Source organism: Stigmatopora nigra, chromosome 14 (assembly GCF_051989575.1).
Source record: "Stigmatopora nigra isolate UIUO_SnigA chromosome 14, RoL_Snig_1.1, whole genome shotgun sequence".
NCBI lineage: Eukaryota > Metazoa > Chordata > Actinopteri > Syngnathiformes > Syngnathidae > Stigmatopora > Stigmatopora nigra.
The window spans coordinates 1,797,183-1,818,439 of NC_135521.1; the positions used below are offsets into that span (position 1 = coordinate 1,797,183).

Below are 21,257 nucleotides of genomic sequence, written 5' to 3' on the forward strand. Positions count from 1 at the left end.
AATTCAGCTTGTATTTAATTAATACATAAAACCTCTGCTATGAATATTTCTCAAAATATCTACCTACAATGAATGCTAAACTCCCCCCCCCTGAAATGGTACATTCCCACAAGCAAAACAACTATGGTGTACGGCAAGTTGATGTAGGTTCGCGAAGGGCAACAATTATTCATTTTAACACTAATATAACATCTAACGATCTCAACCAAAACGTTCCGAGATGTCGATACAAACATCAAACCTAATTTTACGTCTGAGAACATCAATGATGTCCCACATGGCCATCAGTGTCAGGTTCAAGCATCTGACTTTAACACCTGCACGTGTACAGGTGGGACGCCAAACATTTCCAAATCTGCTCTGCAGCCACATCCAAACAACGAACTCAAAATCTACAAAAGTAAGCCGATCGCCGTCCACTCGAGAGTAGTATATCTCCTCACCATTTGGGATTTGATCATTTAAGGTTATGGGTTTTGGCACGTTGATGAAGTTCCTCCACACTGGGCCGATGACAGCCATGAAAATTGACCTTAACTCCAATGAGGGCAACTGGCAGGAGATCAAGGGTAAGATGGTCCATTACTGTACTTTGCTTGGATAAATCAAGTGCCAAACCTTAAAAAAAATATTATCTGGGAATGAAATGCTCTATTTCAGTATCAGTGTTGTTGCATAGTCATATTTTTTGCAGGGAATAGGTCAAACGTCAGCAACTTTATGTAATCAAAGTGGCATCTGCTAATCTATGGCTGTTTTTCATCTCAGAGTTCCTCTTGTGTCAGCCTATCGAGATCAGGCGTAAATACTATAGGACTGACTCCATAAAGTTGGAGAACATCCCAGTTTGGAATCCCATTGAAGGTCTGAAACCCAATATCACTCTTAATCTTCCTACACTAGTTTCACTTTAGTTTTGTTGACACAACCTAAAGTTAACCTGAGTTTTTCTTTTTCAGTGTCCGATCGCTTTGAAGGAAGTCATTATCCCAAAAGTGGCAACGTTGATGGGAAAATTTCCGTGTTCAGTGGTGACATCACAAGGCTGGAAGTCGATGCTGTCGTTAATGCAGGTAGGCCAAACTTTTGATTTTTTTGCTATTTAAATGTGGTTCCAGATAAGGTAAGTGGAGAGAATTCTCCAAAGCAGTGATATTCCCAACCACACTGCTACGGTAAGTCATCCAATTTCATTTAAAAATCCCTGTAATGTGAAAACTGTCTTTGCAATGTTTCCCTTTTGTTGGTATGCGCCTCCAAACAAACAAACACTGATAATCTAACAATGATAATAAATAATATCACTAAATAAGTAATACATTGAAAAGTAGTCAACATCATAAATAAGTAGTAGTTAACATAATACTACTCACAATATAAATAAGTAGGGAAATGCACAAACAACAACAACAAACAAACAGATAAATAATCAATACATAATAACAATAAGTAGTCAACATAATAAATAGTAGTAGTCAACATGGATAAGTAGACAACATAAATACTTGCAACAGAAATAACTAAGTACAGAAGTGCACAAATAACAACAACTAACAAGCATAAACAATCAATAAATAATAACAATGAATACATATTCAAAAATAAATCATACATGAATAAGTAGTCAACATAATAAATAGTAGTAGTCAATATGGATAAGTAGACAACATTGAAAATTTAAGTGATCACATACATAAACATTGATTCACTCCTCCATTTTCCCCAAATTGTCCTCATTGGACGCCAACCTTTGTCCTTGCATGAGGACACAATACATTTTCCTTTCCCCTGGCATCCCTCTGTAATCAAATTTCAATGAAGTCACCGTCCCTTATTCACTTTGAGTAACTTCTTGGCAAACGGCGCTTCAAACTATCGCCAACCCAATAGATTTTTGTTGTCATACTTTTAACCGCAAGTGATGATATACTATGTCCTATGCTCAATTGTATTTGTAAAACACTACCTCAAAGTAACCGCTAGATGGCAGCGACCACTTACTTACACACGAGTCTCACCCCCTTTTTATGGATTTTAGTGCATCTGGGAAAAATATCATCCGTGTCTTGGCAGGGGAGGGTATCAAGAGAGGGGAAGGGTGCTCCAGCGAGCCTAAATGATGCTTGATGATGAGACTGTAGCAGAAAATGATAGATTTCCATTTGGCGAAGGCCCGTTAGCAGGTGCCAGCATCCCAGCGAGTAACTGCATGGCTCTTTCACCCTCATTGGCGGCGTGTTGGCAAACATAGAAGATGACGTCCATGTTGGTTTGGTGTTTATTGCTTGATTTGTGACCGGGATGGCAGTTTTTGTCAGATGTATTTGCGTACGTGTTTTGCCAATTCGTAAAAGGACCACTAAAGTGTCATTGGAGAGGGATAGAAAAAAAATAAAAGAATCAAATATTGCCCGAGGAAAATTTGTCCATCCGTGGATGAGTCATGCGCATAACTCTGACAGTCAGACATTTAACTCCGATAAAAGTAAGATGGCAGACGGGAGGAGGGAAGAGAATAAGATAAAAAGCGAACCAGAGCGAGGCTAGTATTTAAATCACGGATGGTATCACCATGGCAACAGGCAGGTTCAGGGCTTCCTGGCAGGGTTTTTTTTTTGGACCTCGATCCCTCTGACCGGCCTTTTTTCCTTTTTTTTTGTTTGGTCGGACTGATTTTCCATCCCGCTGACATTCCCCTTGTCCTTTTGTCGAGTAAGAGGCCGAGCTTTTGGCGTGCTGACTAACGGATTGACTCAAAAGCTCTCAGCGAGGTCACTCCGACGCTCGCCGTTCAAACGAGACAGCGGACAGTTGAGGACGAGCGAGCAATTAAAAGGGGAGAGTCGTTTGGTCCAAATAAACTGACCGAAGTTGTTTTCCCGTTGTGGATGCAGTTAAAGTCAGGAGGAGTTGTAGTTGGATTTTGCGGTTGCACTGCTTAGCCTAAAGTAGGCGGAGAATATTCTCTTCAAGCCAACTGTGGCCAATTATTGGCCAGGCTCACTGATTTGCCGATGGGGTTGGAGTGAATTCTTCACCCCAGGACAAAAAAACTCTTTCAATTGTATATAGTATTTCAAACCAGTGATGAGTAGCGTATTTTCTCGTATATAGACCGTAAAAAAAATGATGGCTGAATCGAGGGTCCGGCTTATATGTGCATAAATTAGACTTCCTGGTTGTATTGAGAATTTACATTTCTTGGAATAGATTTAATAGATAAACACTCATCTGGGAACAGTAATTAAAATAACAAAGCGTTATCACATTTTCTTTCGACATGGCATTGATAATGAAGCAGCAAAACGTATTCATTCATTTTTTGTATCAGTTATCCTCACAAGGGTCGCAGGGGGTGCCGTAGCCTATCCCAGCTAACCCTGAATCGTTGATTAGCCAATCGCGGGGTGCAAGGAGACGACCCAAGCAATTTAGAATGTTTAACCGGCCTACCATGCTTGTTTTTGGCTTGTGGGAGAGAACCGGAGAACCCGGAGAGAACCCACAAAGGCCTGGGAGCAACGTGCAAACTCCCGCATAAAGTCCACTCATATTTGTATTGTTTTCAATACGGGATAGACGTAGCAACGAATCCACTTTTACGACGTACCGGGCCGCCGTGATTGACCGGGCGAACTGCAATCTGGGCGGAGCCACCTGTCATTTGCGTGGCTCTCAATAAAGATTGAATTTACAGTAATTCCTGACTCCGCCTGCTTGTTCTCCTCCCCCTGGACCGCCCCTTCTCTCGCGTGGCGTCTCCACTTTAACTGCCCCTTGGCTTGTGCCCATGCCTATAAAACGCCACGTACATAAAAACCCACAAGCGCTTAAAAGCTGCGGCGAGGTCTCGGAGGAAGGGCGGGACCATACGGAGGGGGAGGAGACTAAACATCCTCTTTACACTCCTCAATCACTTGTTCCCAAGAAGGGAGGAAAGATGGAGGGGAGGATATATTGTCTTTGATGGGCTAGCTGATTAAGATGGATTGCACAATGAAACGTCCAAGTGATGACTTTTCCGGGGCTTTTGTGTGGGTGTATACGTGTGTATAAGTGTGTATTTGTGTGTGTTTGTGTTTTCTAAATGGATTGAGGCAAAATTGCCTGTTACTCATAAGCTATTTCTTTAATTTCCTCCCAAATTCCTTATTTGCATTTTAGCACTTGTTCCATCCCTCCGTAGTATTTAATGTATATTTGTGTTTGACTCTAAATGCTTCTTATTGTGCACTATTTGCATAAGATTAAACTTTAATAAGAGGAAAAGATTTAAAAACTCCACCTGCTCTGCTCTCTATTTTTAATATACATAACATCCCTTTATGCAGGAGGACTCTGTGAATAAGCGCCATGGCAAAGTTTGATAAATCTTTCTATTAAAAGGGGAAAAAAATGTGTCTCCAAAGTGAAGCTCTTTAGAGATGCTGCAGTACTTTATCTTAATCATGTGGCTACGATATATATATACCAGCGCAGCAGGGCATTAATTTACCGTATTTTCTTGCTTATACGTTGTATTTGTGGCTAAAAAAATGATGGCTGAATCGAGGGTGCGGCTTATATTTTGCATTTACAAATACAGGCATATTAACTTTGACCCTAATTATGTGCTTTTGATTCATATAGTATCTCAGTAATAGTGATTATTTTTCTTAATATTTCCCTTCAAAGTAACGCATTTGTACTCCCATTTCAAATCATGAATATGGATGTGAAATTTCCGAATCAGCGGATGTCTTATACGGTAGAAATTGCAAAATTTAAGGATACAGCTTGTACATGGATGGATGCGGCTTATATGCGAGAAACTCCAGTCTGCCTTTTTTTGTGTCGAGTATGTGCCACGCTGTTATAGCTCTACCTCTCTTGTGTGGTAGCCTTTTTGCTTGCGTGTATGAGATAGCTCCCTCTAGCTTTTCTCTGCAGGTAGCAGATAAAGCTGTTGGCCACGGCTAGAAAGCTATTCAAGATGGCAACGGCTGAGAGATACAAGATTAAGGGCCACCGTCGCCCCCCCTCCGTTATTGGCCGCAGGTGCCAGACACAACCAGAGGGACGGACGGCCGCTGTCCGTGTGTGTGTGCGCGTCCACTCAACGCTAATGTCCTCGCCGATAAGAAATCGAGAAAGCCAGTGCAGATGGAGTGTGTGTGTGTGTGTGTGTGTGTATGAGTGTGTATGTGTGAGAGTGTGTGGGGGGTCAAGGATTTGACTCAAAGCACACCAATGCAGGCATCTCTAAATGCAAGTCATTCAATGGCAAACGGCTTCCTGGATTAGTGGCAGGGAATTGACATCTTTTTATCGATCTGGAGTTACTGTGCAATAAATATATAATCAGATTATATATACTATACTGTACAGTGTACTGTACTGTATGTTAGAGAAGCTAAATGAATAGAAAAGAACACTCTTGATTACTCATCTCTTATCTAATCTCATTTTCTGAGCTGATATATCCTCACTAGGGTTGTGAGGGGGTGCTGGAGCCAATCACAGCTGACTTCGGGTCTACCATGCATGTTTTTGGAATGTGGGAGGAAACTGGAGCACCCAGTGGAAACCCACACAGGCCCAGGAAGAACATGCAAGGTGGACCAACCTGGATTTGAACCCAGGTCTCCCACTGTGAGGCCGATGCACTAATCACTTATCCACTAAACTGCCCCAATACGGTTCCTTTATTTATTTCTATTCCATTTAATGCAACATATATTTACATAAAAATATTTTCCTAAAAGGAAAGTTAAGAGTTTGACTTATTACGAGTGATTTATCATCCATATTGGAATTAGATCGAATGTCGAACAAAGGGAGAGTTAGGATGGACAATTATGAAAAAAAAGGCATTCTGAAATGTCACTGTTGCAAGTAGTTTAAATGAGAAGGTGATTGAGAGAGTTCAACCATGTTGTTTTCATGATGTCGTGGTAGGTGGTCTCCATTTCAAGTCCGCCTACGCGGGGGCACAGCAGTGGGCAATAGCTAATCAAAGCTCTTGTAAAGTGAGAGGGGGACCAACTAAATACAGGTTTAAAAATACAACCGTGGCGTGGAAAAACAAAATCATTTATCTGGACTCCAACATGACTCATTTTTCTCTGGAACATATTGTAATAATCATTTAGCCCATTCATACTATCATTATTTTCTATATAAAAATGAAATGAGGTCTTTTTCCAAGCGCTACGGTTGTCTTATAATCAGAATCGTCTTATACTCGGGCCTTTACAAGCCATTATTTTGTATTTTTTTCCCCCTACTCAACTCCCTGTTGTCATATTCTCCAGCGTTTTAAAAGATTTGAGCGTTTCTCCGGGTGGCGTTTTCTCCTGAAAACGAGCGCCACTTTGTCATCAAGTCACTTAGTAACCCAGCCTTTAATCGCAAGGGGCATGTTGTGAACAATCCGGCACTCCCGCGAGTAAAACGGGTCTGGGCCGATGACGGAAAGCCCAGAGGAGCTACTGACTGACTGTTTGTCGTTGGCTGTGCACTTTTTTTTCTTCTTTTTTTTGTGCGTCGTCGTCTCCGTGCTGCACTTAGCATACATCTACCCTGGAGCTCTTGTCAGCTCCTCTTAAGATAGGCTCATATTACAAGATGCAACGTGTCGCACCAAGTTTGCCACCGCAGACAAACACTTTACAGATTCCGGCTCTGAGAAAGAAGTCTTTCTTTATTTATGCCGAGTTTGCTTGATGCGTCAAGATGACAAACACCCCTCCCCCAAAAAGGAAAAATATAGCCAAAATCAATTCTCTACTTTTTTGAGTCAAAGACTTTAAAAAAAAAAGTGCGCAAGTTGTCTTCAAAGCAGCTTTGTGGTTTTTGAAAATGTTGCAGTGATGAATAAAGTGAATCGCTTGGGAAATTCATTATTTTAACCTTGAGGGAGAAATGAATTTTATTATGAATTCCTTCCTGCTGAGCTTTATGCTGATATTGATTGTTTGGTTTTTGCAGACTCGTTTTTAGGTCATTTGATGCAATTTTTTTGCATTTAAAGTATCTTGAAGAGAACCAAAAATGCTTTACTTTGCTAATTCTAGACAGATTTTAAATATACTTCCAGAGCACAATAACAAATACTGACTTATATTCTATAAAAGGCCAAAGTTTTCAATTTTTGGTGGAATTTCTCACAAATAAATGTAGTTAAATTGGTAAATATGTCCACTATGTGTTTGACAGATTTAATTAAGGGACAGCACATATTAATGACCATATACATATGAAATTATTTAAATAAATTATCATATAGTCTGTTTACTGGCTACTGAATTATACAAAATGAAAGTAAAGCTTATCTATAATTCCTTGTGGATAAAAATCCGCCATTTTCTGTTGTAAAAGGTCTAAAACAGCATAACTGTTTGTTTTAATTCACTTCGCTTGTCCATTATTCCTAAATTAGCGGAAATTGACTTTCTTCAGCCTGCAAAGTGACCTTTTTTTTCCATTATTGGCTAATCTATTGTCGATGTTTAATGGCTCGAAATGTCGGAAAAGTAAATGGCCGCTCCCTCACAGTGAAAGCTCCACATTTTGTCAGTTTAAGGCAAATAATGTCATCCAGACAGTCTGGATGTCCAGATGTTAAGACAGTGGACAGGTTGCCATGTTTTTTTTTTTGCAGGAAAGGCACTTTTAGAGCAGCGAGCCGCCGCCGTTTGTCCGTGATTACACTTACCCAGCGAGATGCAGCATTTAGAGGGCAGATTGAAAGCAGTTTCCGCATCTAAATTTAGAAAGCTTTTGCACACTGGCCTGCATCGTAGACAACAAAAAAAAAAAAGCATCCAATGTTACATTTCAAATGAATCCAGCTACTCCACTATTCCAAGAAATGGACTTTGTGGAAATAGTAAGGCTAATATTTATTCAGTAAAAACAAAAACAATCATTATTTGGGTTTTTCCTCTAGTCGGTTTTCATTCTTATTCATATATGCTTTATAATAATGACATTTTGTATGAATCTATGATTGTTTTAGGGACACGCTTTAAGTAATAACCTTTGTTTAACCTTGAAGGACGCTGGAGAACAACTGTTCTCATTTAATTAGCCTCCTGATTGGAGAATATAAATTAATTTGACGTTACTGGTAATTACTTTATGCTTAATTAACAACTTCAAGGTGATGAATTAGATAACGTAGAAGACGGCAACCGTTTCAATAACCAAACGTCATTCTTTTTGGGGCTGCCAGAAGTTTTATTTTACAAGTTTGCTGCTGTCCGATTTCATTTTGATTCTGGACGCCCCCAAATCTTTCCCACTTTACATCATGACTGGGCGTCGTGTTATGTCCACTCCGTCCGTCCTCTCGAGTCGGCGTCTTTGCCAAAGGCGTTCTCTCTCTCTCTTTCTCTCCCGGGCGGCACGAATATTAGTCGCGTTCCGACTTTTGGACATGGCCGCCGCTCCACTTTTTCCAGTCCAGATCTGTCCGACTTAATCACGCCACAGCTGTCAGAAACATGACTCTACCGGTCATTTGGGCGGCGCCGTTAATGTCCGCCGCGTGCCACAAATTTGGAGTTTTCAAGGTTCGCCGCCTCGGCTTGGTTTCGAGATTCTCCGGTGCCGTTTCTGTCAGGGAAGATGGATGAAAATCCACAAGGCTTCACGCCATTTTGCACGTCTCTAGAGTTTTTTTTTTTTGCTTCCATTTAGACATCGTGGCAGGGTTTACGGTCGGAGACAGATTTACACCCTGACATTGAGAAGTTAACGCGCCCTTGCAGAGCTAATCCCTAATGTTGCCCGCGTCAGTAAATAAACACAAAAAAAAAAAACCAAGCCAATCCGATGGGGGTTTGCGAGAAAAGCTCATTCTTGCTAATTATTTTTCTCCCTCCCTCCCTCCCTCCCTCGTTAAGCGCTTCCCAACCCCTCCAATCAATCGGCACTTTAGCGAGAGGGAAAGGAAAAGGGATCTGTTAGCCTCATTAGCCTGATTGGGCCGATACGGGAGATGGAGGGAAAATGGGGAGGAAACCAAGAAAAAGGAGATGCTTTTGCCAATGGGCGAGTTGTTGTCATCTGGATAAAAGATGATTTTTTTTGACACTTGGTCTTGTTTGTGTAGGCTTGTCGAGTTGTCATGCGGAAGGTCGGCGTGATCGATCGATTGGGGGATGTTTTAAGATGAGATGTTTTAATAAAGTAGCTTGGGGTCGACCTACGATAGTTAGAACACTGTAAAGCAGGGGTCATGACCTTTTTGACTAAGAGAGCCGTAAACAAGTCATATTTTCAAATGTTATTTTTTGAGAGCTCTACTAAGAATTCCAAATCAAAATACATGGAAATGTGTTCCTTTTTTAGTTGTCTTGTCACTTTTGAAGAAGAAAAAGTCAATGAATTAATTTGAGTTTGATTTATTTAATAAAGGTAGCACAGTTTTAGTGGCACTTTTTTAGACAGTATTGTGATAGCAATTGTGTTGGTTTAACAACCATAATTGATAATTTTCATCTTTTGTCCCTAGTGTAATTTGAAGATAAACCATGACACATACAAATGTTTTTAGGCAATGTTGTGATCGCAATTTAGTAAGTCTAACAGCCGGGCTTTAAGATGATTGGCCGAGAGGTTCAGAGACGAGAGTTGACTATAAAAATTGCTATTGAGTCCCATTTAAATAAGTCTTTCTGAAAGGGAACTACACAGTCACCTCTAGAACCAGCCCTTTCCGCTCAGTGTATTTTTTAATCAATGACATTAGGCATGAATATGATATAATAATTGTGCGGCTAGACTTCTTAAAAAAAATCCCCGCATGAGTAACTGTAAGGAATGACAAGCACATCATTGTAAGCGTTATTTAACGTTGTAAAGGATCAAGTCAATGTGACCCAGGTTATTGGCGTTGTCCTTTGACAACATCTGACAGCGTGACAGTAATGTGCACCTTGTAAAGCGGGCAAAGTGTCACACTCGTACGTCGTCACTCTTTTGCCTTTTTGCTTAACGTAACCCCGCCGTTGACTAATGATTTTACATTTGCTGCTCTTTGCAACAATAATGGCGTCTTTGCTACATATCGGGTGTACTGACAGCCGGATAACCAGTTTAACATAAAAATGCCAGCTGGGTCCACAAAGTGTTTGATGTCGGCACCCCCCGACGGATTCATTAAGGGAAAAATTTGTTATTAAAAAATGGAGTTTAGCCTTTGTTAAAGGGGAATAAAGGCAAAGAAGGACTTGGCAAATTTTCTTGGTTTTCAATTGGGTAGAAAAAAAATCATTGTTCATTTTTACATTGAAGTTTATTAGATTGTCAAATTATACATTTAAATAAGCACTCCTTTAACCAATATTGCTTAAAATGACGTATTAAAATGATAATTGTTTGCATCACAAGTTAAATTGTCATAGATTATTGTTATAAAAAGAAACAAATGAGACAAACTGTTTTTCTTAACCTTGTATTATATTGTAAAAATATTTAAATTCTTCTCCAATGCTATTTCATATCAAAAAACATATATCTCCATTTTTTTTAAACGTTAACTTGGGACATATTCGACTATTTTACATCATTTCCCCGAGTTACGACCAGTCACAAAATGACTATCATCCCGTCTACTTTAAACAAAATAATGTTCCCATTTGTTCACCGGACCAAAGTTCGTCCGATTAGCGCCATAGATCTGCTTTACAAACGTCCGCCATTTATTACGCGCCGCCATTTCCGCATGAAATCCATCCCGTCTTGCCAAGACATAAAAGAAACTCATAACGAGGCGTCGGGGGTTTATCCTCATTATTTCCTTAATGTATCCTAATGCGTGGTGACAATAAGCCCGTCTTTTAGGTAATCCTTAACGCGGCGAACAAAGTGGCGTGCAATTGCGTGCGTGGCCTTCAAAGGCTGCAGCCCAGCCCCCCCAGGCCCATCTTCCTCCTCCCCCCCGGCGCCGAAAGATCATTGTCATCGTCGAAAACGCCACGTATACGCACACACCTGCTCTGAAAGACGATAAACGTGGCACGCAATTACCGTCTGATAATTGCCATCTACGAGGCGTCGTGGCGAAGAGCCATCTGATAGGGCCCTCACCACGTCTGCCCCGTATTATCACATCTTAGGAAATGGCGGGACTATTTATGGGAGGTGTTTATCCACTTATCCTATTGTCTGTATTATCCGAGACGCCATTGGTCGTGGTCGGAGGCGTTTTGACAAACAGGCGGATGCTTGGTGAAGAATGAACAACGCCTTTGGTCGGAGTTTTGTCAAGATGTGGCGTTCACGTTTGTTGGGATAATCTGGTTGTAGGGAAATTGCTATGCTTGTCTTTTGAGTCTTTTGATGCAGGTTTTGAAGATAGTGGCGATTATTTAGGGGCGACTTTTGGTCCATATCATAACACTGGTTTATCTGTCCAATGGTTCTTTTCTTCGCACTTCACAGGCGGTATTTTGAGAACATAGTATATCTTTCTCGATCACGAAAAGGGAAGTTTTGCCTTTTTATACACATATGCTAATTTTACAGCTCCATTTTTATCGCAGTTCTTATGAATCATATTTTTTTTGAGTTTCCAAATGCCACATTTTGCTTGAAAAAAAATCAGTCCACACAGCAAGTGACCACACTCCCAATCCAAACATTAATATCCTAAAACATTTTACCCCAGTGACTTAAAATGGAGATTATTCCCTTACATTTGTTTCTATTATTCTGTCCTACCAGAAGCATTTTTCCCCTCAAAGGTAATGTAGCGTTGCACAACAGTAGCAATAATAGTAAATAATTAAAACAATAAATTCCCTACAGCTTCCTCTTTTTGCATGCCTCAGCCTTCAAAATGCACTACTACATCTGAATACCTTTTTTTAAATTAAATTTTACTTTATGGAGGATAATAATGTATTATTTTGCAAAAAAAACCAAAAACAGTTCTTGCAGTTATTACCACATTAGTCCAATACACATCACTATGTATATAACCAAAAGTAAGCATTTTGGAATACAAATGATATAACTCTCTTATTAAATCTCATTATGTGGTAGCTCAGCTTTGTGTAGAATAAAAGTGAAATTAAATCCGCCAGCCCGAATCCAGATAAACGACAAATTACCCCAAAGTAGGCTACGTGGTGCTATCACAACGCCAACGATAACGCGGTTACGCCACAATCCATTTAAGGATTACAATCATCTGAGAACATAGACGTGTTAAATATAACACACAATCCATTTACACATGACGTTAGCGCACAAAACAAAGCTACAAAGCATTTTTTTTACAGTTTACCATTGAGTCCGTTAAAGAAATTATATTCAATATCATGCAGGGATATTTTTTATGTTTTTTTTCCACTAAAAATAAAATGACATCCATTTAAGCCATATTTTACTCGACAAAATGTGTTTAGTAGTCTCTGTGAATACTCTGTCTGTTTTAAGTACCCACACAAGGACACATCTTGGCTTTAATCTTCACTCTTAACATGCCCCACTGTGATTAAAAAGGATTATTTATCCTTCTCCCCGGGGCCCATCAAGTCACCTGAAAGCAAAATAAAGGTGCGTAGCTTTGACATTCAAACAAATGAGTAGGCGTCGGCGTCGTCGTCGTATATCGAGATTCAAAGGATGCCTCTGTCACCCAATTTGTTCCGGCAAGATCTCATCTCATTGGGCGTTCCCATTGTTGCATTGTGGAGGGATGGCGGGCAAAGTTAAAGCGCCAGCTCAGCGTTTTTGCAAATGTTTCTCTGTTTTTTTATGTATTTTTAAAGATACTCATGCATTGTTAATATGCTGGCAACTAGCAGAGGTTGCATATAGCTGAAGGAATCTTGCCTTCTTGTCAATATACTGCGTTTTACTCTTAATGTGTGGAGTCCAAGTAGCACTTGATCGTTTTACCTCTTTTGTCATTATACTTGAATCACTGGTAGCTGCATATTCTAGGAATTGAGAGATATTTCAATGTCAAATGTGGATTTATTTAAAAGATAATTATGCTTTATACAGGGTAGTTTCTATATATTTATTTTTTAAATGTTTTAATAGAGCTTGGATTTGAGATAAGTTTGTAGGTGTGTCATTTAAATTTAATAGTAATGTAGTGTTATCTGTGCTATTGGTTGACTATGTTGTAGTATCTTTTGGTGTTTTTATTGTTGTTAATGTTCTTAAAGATGGTAGAAAGCGCTGATTAAATTGTGGGGAGTTGAAAAAGGAATATGTTTGCCATTTTCTTACTCTGTGGTTGATAGGTTATGTCATAAAGTTATTTTTTTCCAAGAATTTAGGTTTTAGAGATGGTAAATACTAGTCCAACAAGACTCCAGTCTACTAAGTAACAACCAAATCTGTTTGCAATTCAAAAGCCAACCCTTCAGATTAATAGACTCGCACTACAATAACACTTTGTTTGTATATTGTAAAACAAGTGCAATATAAGCTTTTTTGTAGTTTTTCATTTACTGTGACTGTTGAAAAAGCAAGCATACATCTCAATGTAGTCTAGCTTTATTATTCTACAATGTACTTTTCTTTTGAAAGTCCATTTTTGAGAGGTTGCGTTTGGTTTATGTTTGCTGAATGTGGCGGAGGAGACCAGCTGGGTTATTGCTTTCAGGCTTGCGGAATCTTTTTAAGCGATATCCAAATTTCGGAAGGATCTGGGAAGTCATTTTAATTTGGGTTGAAAATGACTGTGCCGACAAGGAAGTTTTGGGCAAAATGTATTGTTCTATACAAGTTTTTTTTGGTGGTTTTTAGTCTTAATCGCTTTGCTTTAGTCTGAGTTTGTTCTATCCGAGTTTGCGAGATGCCCAAGTACAGCCAAATTACAAGTAGTGAGTCCAGTTGAGAGTGGAGTCCTGCCGAGATGGGCCATAAGCCGAGCATGAGTGGAGGCTGAGAGCTTTGGAAGTAGACGGCCAAAGCCCGCCGCCCGCAGTGAGCTCTTCCCTTAAAATTGCCTCAGCTCACAGATTGCCCATGTGGGAAGGAGATGAAAGCAAATTCCTCGTGCTTTATCCCACATAAAAAAAATAATACAGCAGTCCATTTCTCATCTCATGTCAGTATCGGCGTTGTGATGACATATGCCAAAAAATAACCATTTTCACAAAACACCAGTCATTTTTGCATCTAATGTCAATATACCGGCTAAAATACGCCAAATATGGGCATAGAGACAAAAAAAAAAATCATTTTAAGGAAGATTACACGATGAGGCCGAGGTTAGGAAGAGATTATAGCCGCGTTTTATTCGGTTAATTTAAGTTCAATATGTTCTGTGAGCAAGATTATAGTGCAAGACACGGAATGCAAAGGCTATTCATATTCTCAGGCTCATTAAAAATATAATAAGGTGTAAAAATAGGATGGTACCTAATGAAAACATAAGTGGTATCACACTTATTAAAAAATAGACATTCGTGCTTTTGCCTATGAATATGTTGCCCCCATTTAGTTTTGTCTCTTGAATTTATGTGTCCAAAAACTTTGTTTGTGTTGACACTTGGATCTTGCAGTTTATTTGTATGATTGATTTTGTAAAACCAAGTGTGTGTAGTGATGGATGTGCTCCCTTAAAAAAAGCATTCTGGATTTAGCAGAGTGCAAAGAAATGCCCTGCATTTGTTACTTCTTTAGTCTTCTGTGCCTGTAGTCCAACTGCAGATCTCACCATCCATCCGACTGTTATTCTTTCATTTACTTTTAATTTTTATAGTGATTGTGATGTTTGGGAGATCTGAAATAAGAGCTGGAGCTTCCTAAAAGTGTAGAAATTCATTCATATTGTCTCTCGATACACTTAAAATTTATTTTAGTAAACAGGACTTTATAACGATCCTGGTGGGATACAACGTATCACAATCTAAAACCATACTGATCTATTGCATAATGGGCAAACTACGGCCCGCGGGCCAAATATGGCCCATTGGGCTTTTTAATTCGGCCCGCCGACGTTGTCCAAAAAATGTTTTTTTTATTTTTCGGTGTTTTACAGCCCCTCTATCTTTTTAAAATGTAATTTTAATATTTCTTAATACATTCCTATTGACTTCACTTTGTACTGTGATGAGTATGTTATTACTTAAGTCCTTTTTTTCAGTTTATGTTTCATATGTACTGTTAACGGATGCACTTTTTTATCAGTATCATATCTTGTGCTGACCCGGCCCATCTTTCACATTTTTAAAGTCAATGCGGCGGCCCCCGGGCCCAATAGTTTGCCCACCCCTGTTCTATTGTCACACCCCAGTTTGAAGTCGGAAATTTACGATGCTTGTCTAGAATAATGCATTCTGTTCCGAGTTCCTCAGGGAATCCTAGTACATCTGAATAACATAATAAAGGGCTAATTTCTTCCCCAAGCATCAAGCGGCGGCTGTCGGACATTTTTGTTCGCACAGTCGGTGTCGGTGTAATTCCCCCGGAGCCTGCCTATTGTCTGCTTGTGCCTTGTTCATTTCTGTGATGTCCTCTCCAGCTTTGGCTCCAGAGCATCCCACACCAACGGTTTCATGTTTTGTTGTCGCTGGATTACTTTATAGCTACGAGCTAGTTCGCCGTGTCTGTGTTTCCTAGAAAAATGAATCAGTTGTTTGTTTTCCAGCGCTGTTAGTCGTTGGGGACCATCAGTCCCCTGTCGCTCAGGGGTGAACAGGTGTCTGTTTTTCTGTGTGTGTTTGCGTGTGTTTACCAGTCACTTGTCGGTTGTCGGTGGCCCTGTCTTCTTTGTGTCGAGACTTCCTGAATGGATTTCGAATGTATACACGGATTAGTGTTGTTAGAAAATTCGATGGCGTGAGTTGGATAGTGATTTAGTCTTCTTGCTGTTTTTGTTGTTAAACTAATCTTCTTGCGCCTCATATTGTCTTCAACTCTGAATTAAATGCTACTCTCTCTACAGCCTTCTTTAGCTTGAGGGCTTAACAGACCCGTCTCAGAGTTATGAGATTAAGGGTTCAATTCCTGGTGGGTTACGAATCGTTAGTGTTGTAGTGTGTGGAACGTCGGGTTGGACCCAAAGTGTGGCATGAAGAGAAAAACATTCGGACAATGACTAACAAACACACGGGATTTAATAGACAGTCTTGGGTTAATTACTAAGTACACGAAGCTGGTTACGAGAGGAAGGAAATGTTCGACTGCCTCAGTCTGCCTTGTGATTGGCTGGCAATCGATTCAGAATCCTTGCAACCTTTGTGAGGAAAAAAAAATGAATCTAATATGCATTCAAGCCAACGTGAAATTCATACAATGACCTTTTGCGTAAGGAGCCTAACATATTCTAACACCCGAAGAAGCTTCCCCCGCTACCTGCAAACCGGAATAAAAAGCTTCAAGTGGAATTTATTCAAATACATTTTTTACTGCAAGGCGCTAAACTGAGCTCTTATATTGAAAATGGCTGTAATCAATAGTTGTATAATAATCCCTTAAATGACAGTGTGTAAAATCCCACCCGGAGAGAATTATCGGCCAGCTGCAGACGCTCCCGGCTTTATGGAGCTTGGCGGGGCTGCGCTTTGTGTCCTTCTTTAAGCTGCACTGTTGCAACCCACCGCTTTTTTTTTGACAATTGTCATTTTGGGCAGAAAGTCGTTGACGGTGAAAAGAAAAAACAACGAAAATCCCTCGCGTTACCTTACCTGCGGGGCGTCGTCCTCGTGGAACAGACATGACGTGGTACAACTGTCATTTGTTCTTTATAACAACTCTCCAAAGAAGGAATAGAAATAGTGACGTCAAATCTGCTAAGGGAATATTAACCATTGTCTTTACAATTTGAAATGATTCCCAGTTGTTTTCGTTGAAAAATATGCACATTTTTATCGTATTTAACGTTTTTTTTTACTAAGTTACTCCGTTCCAGATGTGTCCTTGCAACCAGATTCATTATTTATAATTATTCACTTCTGTAGCATGTTGTAAATTGAATAATAACATTTGTTCTGCTTGATTTACTTTCAAATTGTCAGTCGAAATGAAGAAAAGTTAAGCTAGTACACACCCACATATGGCACTTTTTAATAACAGGTAGACTTTGGAAAGGATACACATCATTTCTTTCTTTCTTTGGTTGTAATTATTAGTTGAAAATTAATAATTCATCCATTCATGACCTGAGAGGTTTCCCCTGAAATATCACCAAATGATCCATCCCCATTTTTCTCTCCTACTCAGTGTATTTAAATTCAAATGAGTGACCTAATGAGTGATGGAGCACCACGTGAAATTCCCACCGGGAACCCATTTTTCATAGCGGAAAAATAAAAGCCAGCAGATAAGTAGCACTCCAATCAACGAGCCGGCGTCTTTTGGTTTGCATCAAATATGAGCATCATTTAGCTGGAAGGCCCCGACACTAGATAATGGACTGCGACCATGATCTATCTCCATTATGATCTCAGCCTTATTGTGTGGAAAAGCACAGGCTGCTCCCCCAACCAACACAATTGCAGGAATTGCACTTTCCCTTTTAAAAGCTACTGAATACCGCCTGCATTTTTCATATAGAACCTTCAACAACAAAAAAAATCCAATATGGATGTTACACTTTCTCGTTTGGTTGCTCTGGAGAGGAAGATGGCATTCATTTAAATTAGTTTTCAGGCAAATGAGGATGTTTTTACGGAGACCTGTCGCCCACCTGGGTCCTCCACCAAGGTTGGAGTGACCTTGCTTGTCAAAACTAGTCTGCATCTTCCTGCTAAATGGACAAAAAAAAATTCATGAGCATGAGAAAATGCACCCAGATTTGAAAGTCCCACTGTCAGGATTATTCACAAAACTAATTAAATTATGACAGTATTTTCCGGACTATAAGTCGCCCCTTTTTCTTAGTTTGGCTGTGCTGACTTGTGTTTTTTCCTTATGTTTTTTTTCCTCTGACCACTAACACCCTTTTATATATTTTTTGGAGTGCACCCACTGCCAGGCACATTAACACCTTGGCCTCACAGTTGAAAATACTCCATCCTCTCCAGAGGTTCTAAAGGCCACCCCCCAAACCCTCCTATTCCCTCCACACGACCTTCTACGTGGTTGCCGTGGAACTCAAAGCGTGGCCCCTTAACCCTTTAAAGCCAGCGAGCAATTGACAAAAAAAGTAGCCCAACGTGGCAAGATCTTGACGATGGCCGTGGCAATGTGTTTCGGCCTCTGCCATCTGGGGAAGTGGCGCACGAGCATCTGTGCTAAATCCAGCCGAATGCTAAACACCCGTTGACTCACAATGGGAATGAAGATCATTAACAGAAGGCAGTTCTGCCACCCCCGTTTTGGCCACCCACCTACCATCTGAACACTTTCCATTGGTGCAGGTCACTTTCTGACTTTGAAATGTCAACTTTACAACAATTAATATCTTTGTTAATGACTTATAGCTACTAGTAGGACTGTTTGATAAATCTAGAAAATACTCCATCTGTGTAGCCATGTTTTTTAGTGGATATTTTTTTGGGGGCGAATAAGCGATTAATTTATTCCGTTAGAAAAATATGGTTCAGTGAAAGCAGGGGAAATGTAAACCTAAAATCACAGGGAAATGTAAATAAACAGAATAAATAAGTAGAATTGCCCACCCTATCAAATAATCTAAGAAAAATAAACCATGTTATTTAATTTTTGCTGTATTTTTTATTTTTTAGGGACATACAGTTCTTAGGTTTGTTGGTTGATAAACTGTAAGAATGTTACGATCCCAAAGTTTCGGATATGAGTACGAGTCACTGTACTTTGAGTATGTGCTCATTTTTTGATGTACTGGAAGTTCTTTTGTATACTTACTACTTTCCAATGATAGTTTTGAATAACTAAATTCCGTCTTTGGATCTTGCCAGACTGTCACTTCTTGCCTTTGTTGGCCATTTGACGACAAACATTTCCCATTTAGACAGGCGTCATTCTCAAGCACTTGCGCGGGATGCACTCATACGTCGCTCTCATCGATCCATTCAACAGGCAGGCGGCGAGCATTAGCGTTCACTTGAATTCAACGCAGCATTTTCAGTCAGGAGCGTAAACGCCTCGGAATAAAATGCCCACTTGCAGCCTGGGAGTGCGCCGACACATGCAAATTCCTCTTCGGCAAGTCAGATCCACTTTTGCGCTTTTCTTCTAAAATAAATGACCACAGCGTCTCGGCTAATGCATCTCCTTTAATGACATTCTCTTCACCTCAAGTCAAATAGTACTCAGTATCTTGGCTTTTATTATTCTTCATTTACGGTAATCCCTCAAATATCGTGGTTAATGTGGACCAGACATAATTAAAATACCGCAAAGTAGGGTCACCCCTATTTAAAAAATAAATAAATAATAATTTCTGCAGTACTGAGTCCTAGTTACAAGTTTCTGGGTGGATTTTCACATTTTTATGAACTTAAAAAATCATAAAAAATAATAAAATTACATTTTTTTTAAATCTGCAATGTAGTGAAGTCGTGAAAGTTGAATCGTGAAATTGCGAGGGATTACTGTATTTATTATTTTACTTTCCATGATGCTCAATAATTCAAACTTGGAGAAACTATTTTTTTAATTCAGCCTTTATTCATTCATGTAGAAAAAAAGACAACAGACCAATAACTGGAGTAGAATTTTGCACCCATTTTTATACATAACGGTGTTCTCGTCATCACATCGGAGGGTGACGCTTCCTTTTTTTTTCTTCTCAATGAATAAGGATTTCTACAGAGTGAAAAGTCGCCTCAGTGCTATGAAACGGAAACGCCAAACAAGTGTATACCTTAAAATAACCAAATGAAAACAACACGCTAGCTCTTCCGACATCCTTCCTACTCCCGCGTGTCAAGCACCCCTGCTATCTCGCTAGGTACGCTAAAGGGCACAGTGTGGCGGTTGGGCCGTTGTCCGTGGCGACCAAACATTTCTTGGTCTGCTTTGAGGCTACAGGAAGTGGACAACTAACCTTACCGAGTTCAATCTCACCGAAAATGACGGTAAAAATAGCCCTAACTGCAATAAAAACGTCATTTTGAAGAGGGATAATGCGATTTTTTTTATTGGGCGGACATGCGGCAGAAAATAGGTCAACCTTTGAGTTTTAAGAGCACACAGAAAGTTATTATTATTATGAGAATAAATAGGTTAGTGATGTATTTTCCATGTAACTTTCCTTTTAGAATTTATTTGTATTTTTGGAGCTTTTTTGACAATGTAAACAATTACTATTTGCAGTAAAAGCCTAATATTTGGTTCTACGCCATCTTTAAAATATTATAATGTTACTTTTAAAAGAATAAGCTTATCTATTTCAATTTAATATGACTCAAACATGAATATATGTGATAGCTAGGTCTATCATTTTAAATGTAGTTTTAATTTAAGAATTAACAGAATATTTTTTCCATGTTAATATACTCTTATGGAGTCTTTTTTAATGAATGTAGCACTGGTCCATTATTTTTCAGATTTTGGAGACACCGTTAATTATAACCTTAATAAGTCACTCTTTTTGCACAATGTAATTAAAGCCGAGCAGTTTCACTTTCTACCCGAAAATGATGAGGTCCTCTAACTCGTCTTCCAATATTTGAACCGTTCTCCCGAGTATAATTGAGGTTCCTAAATTAAGAATATGGAATGCATGAGTTGCTTTCTTTCTTATCGTTAGCCACCATCATTTGATAATGAGAAATAATAAAAGTTACACAGCTGCTACATTTCCAATCTGCCATTTATTTTCAGAGTCGGCAAATCCTCGTGAGGACTATTTCACTTCCTAATTTGGTGTCCTTAAAAAAAATAATGACCTGGCGCGTCTATTTATGATGACATATTAGGAAGAAGCTTTAGGTTGTTGGAAGTCTCCTTTTATGGAGTGTAGAAGTCACATTTGATGGGATTCGTGTCACTTGTGACGCCTCCATTGTTACGGAGCCTTTCAACCCGTATTTTTACTCCTATTTGACTCCCACTCGCTGTTAAACCAACATAGTTCTTTGGCTCTGGTTCCTAAAACGTCAACTCTGGCTTTGTTCTTCATATTTGCTCTCTCCATCCAAACATCTATCTATCTATCCATCTATCCATCACAATGACTCCCCTCTGCCTCCCCCCGCCTCCCCCCTTTTGCTCATTAGTCTCCCCATGTGGCGGCTTGTGTCTCATGTCTTTGTCAGAACTGTTATCATTGCTGTCAGCTCCTTTTGGCGAGAACAAAGTCGTCCTCCGCTCACGGCGCCACAAAAGACACCAGAGTGAAATGAAAGGAAAATCGTCTGGGCTAAAAAAAAAAA

General features: G+C 39.6%; 1 protein-coding gene across 7 annotated transcripts in view; it reads left to right on the forward strand.

Moving 5' to 3' along the window:
* The first annotated feature begins 114 nt into the window (after positions 1–114).
* The window catches only part of macrod1 (mono-ADP ribosylhydrolase 1), a 131,098-nt gene continuing 109,955 nt past the window's right edge, over positions 115–21,257 (forward strand). For all 7 annotated transcript variants that reach the window (XR_013328615.1, XR_013328616.1, XR_013328617.1 and 4 more), the window contains exons 1-4: positions 115–400; positions 467–569; positions 769–864; positions 960–1,073. Coding sequence is in view for 2 of the 7 variants with exons in the window: in XM_077732660.1 (XP_077588786.1) it covers positions 221–400; positions 467–569; positions 769–864; positions 960–1,073 (493 nt within the window). In the remaining 5 variants the exon portion in view is untranslated. The remainder of the gene's footprint in view (positions 401–466; positions 570–768; positions 865–959; positions 1,074–21,257) is intronic.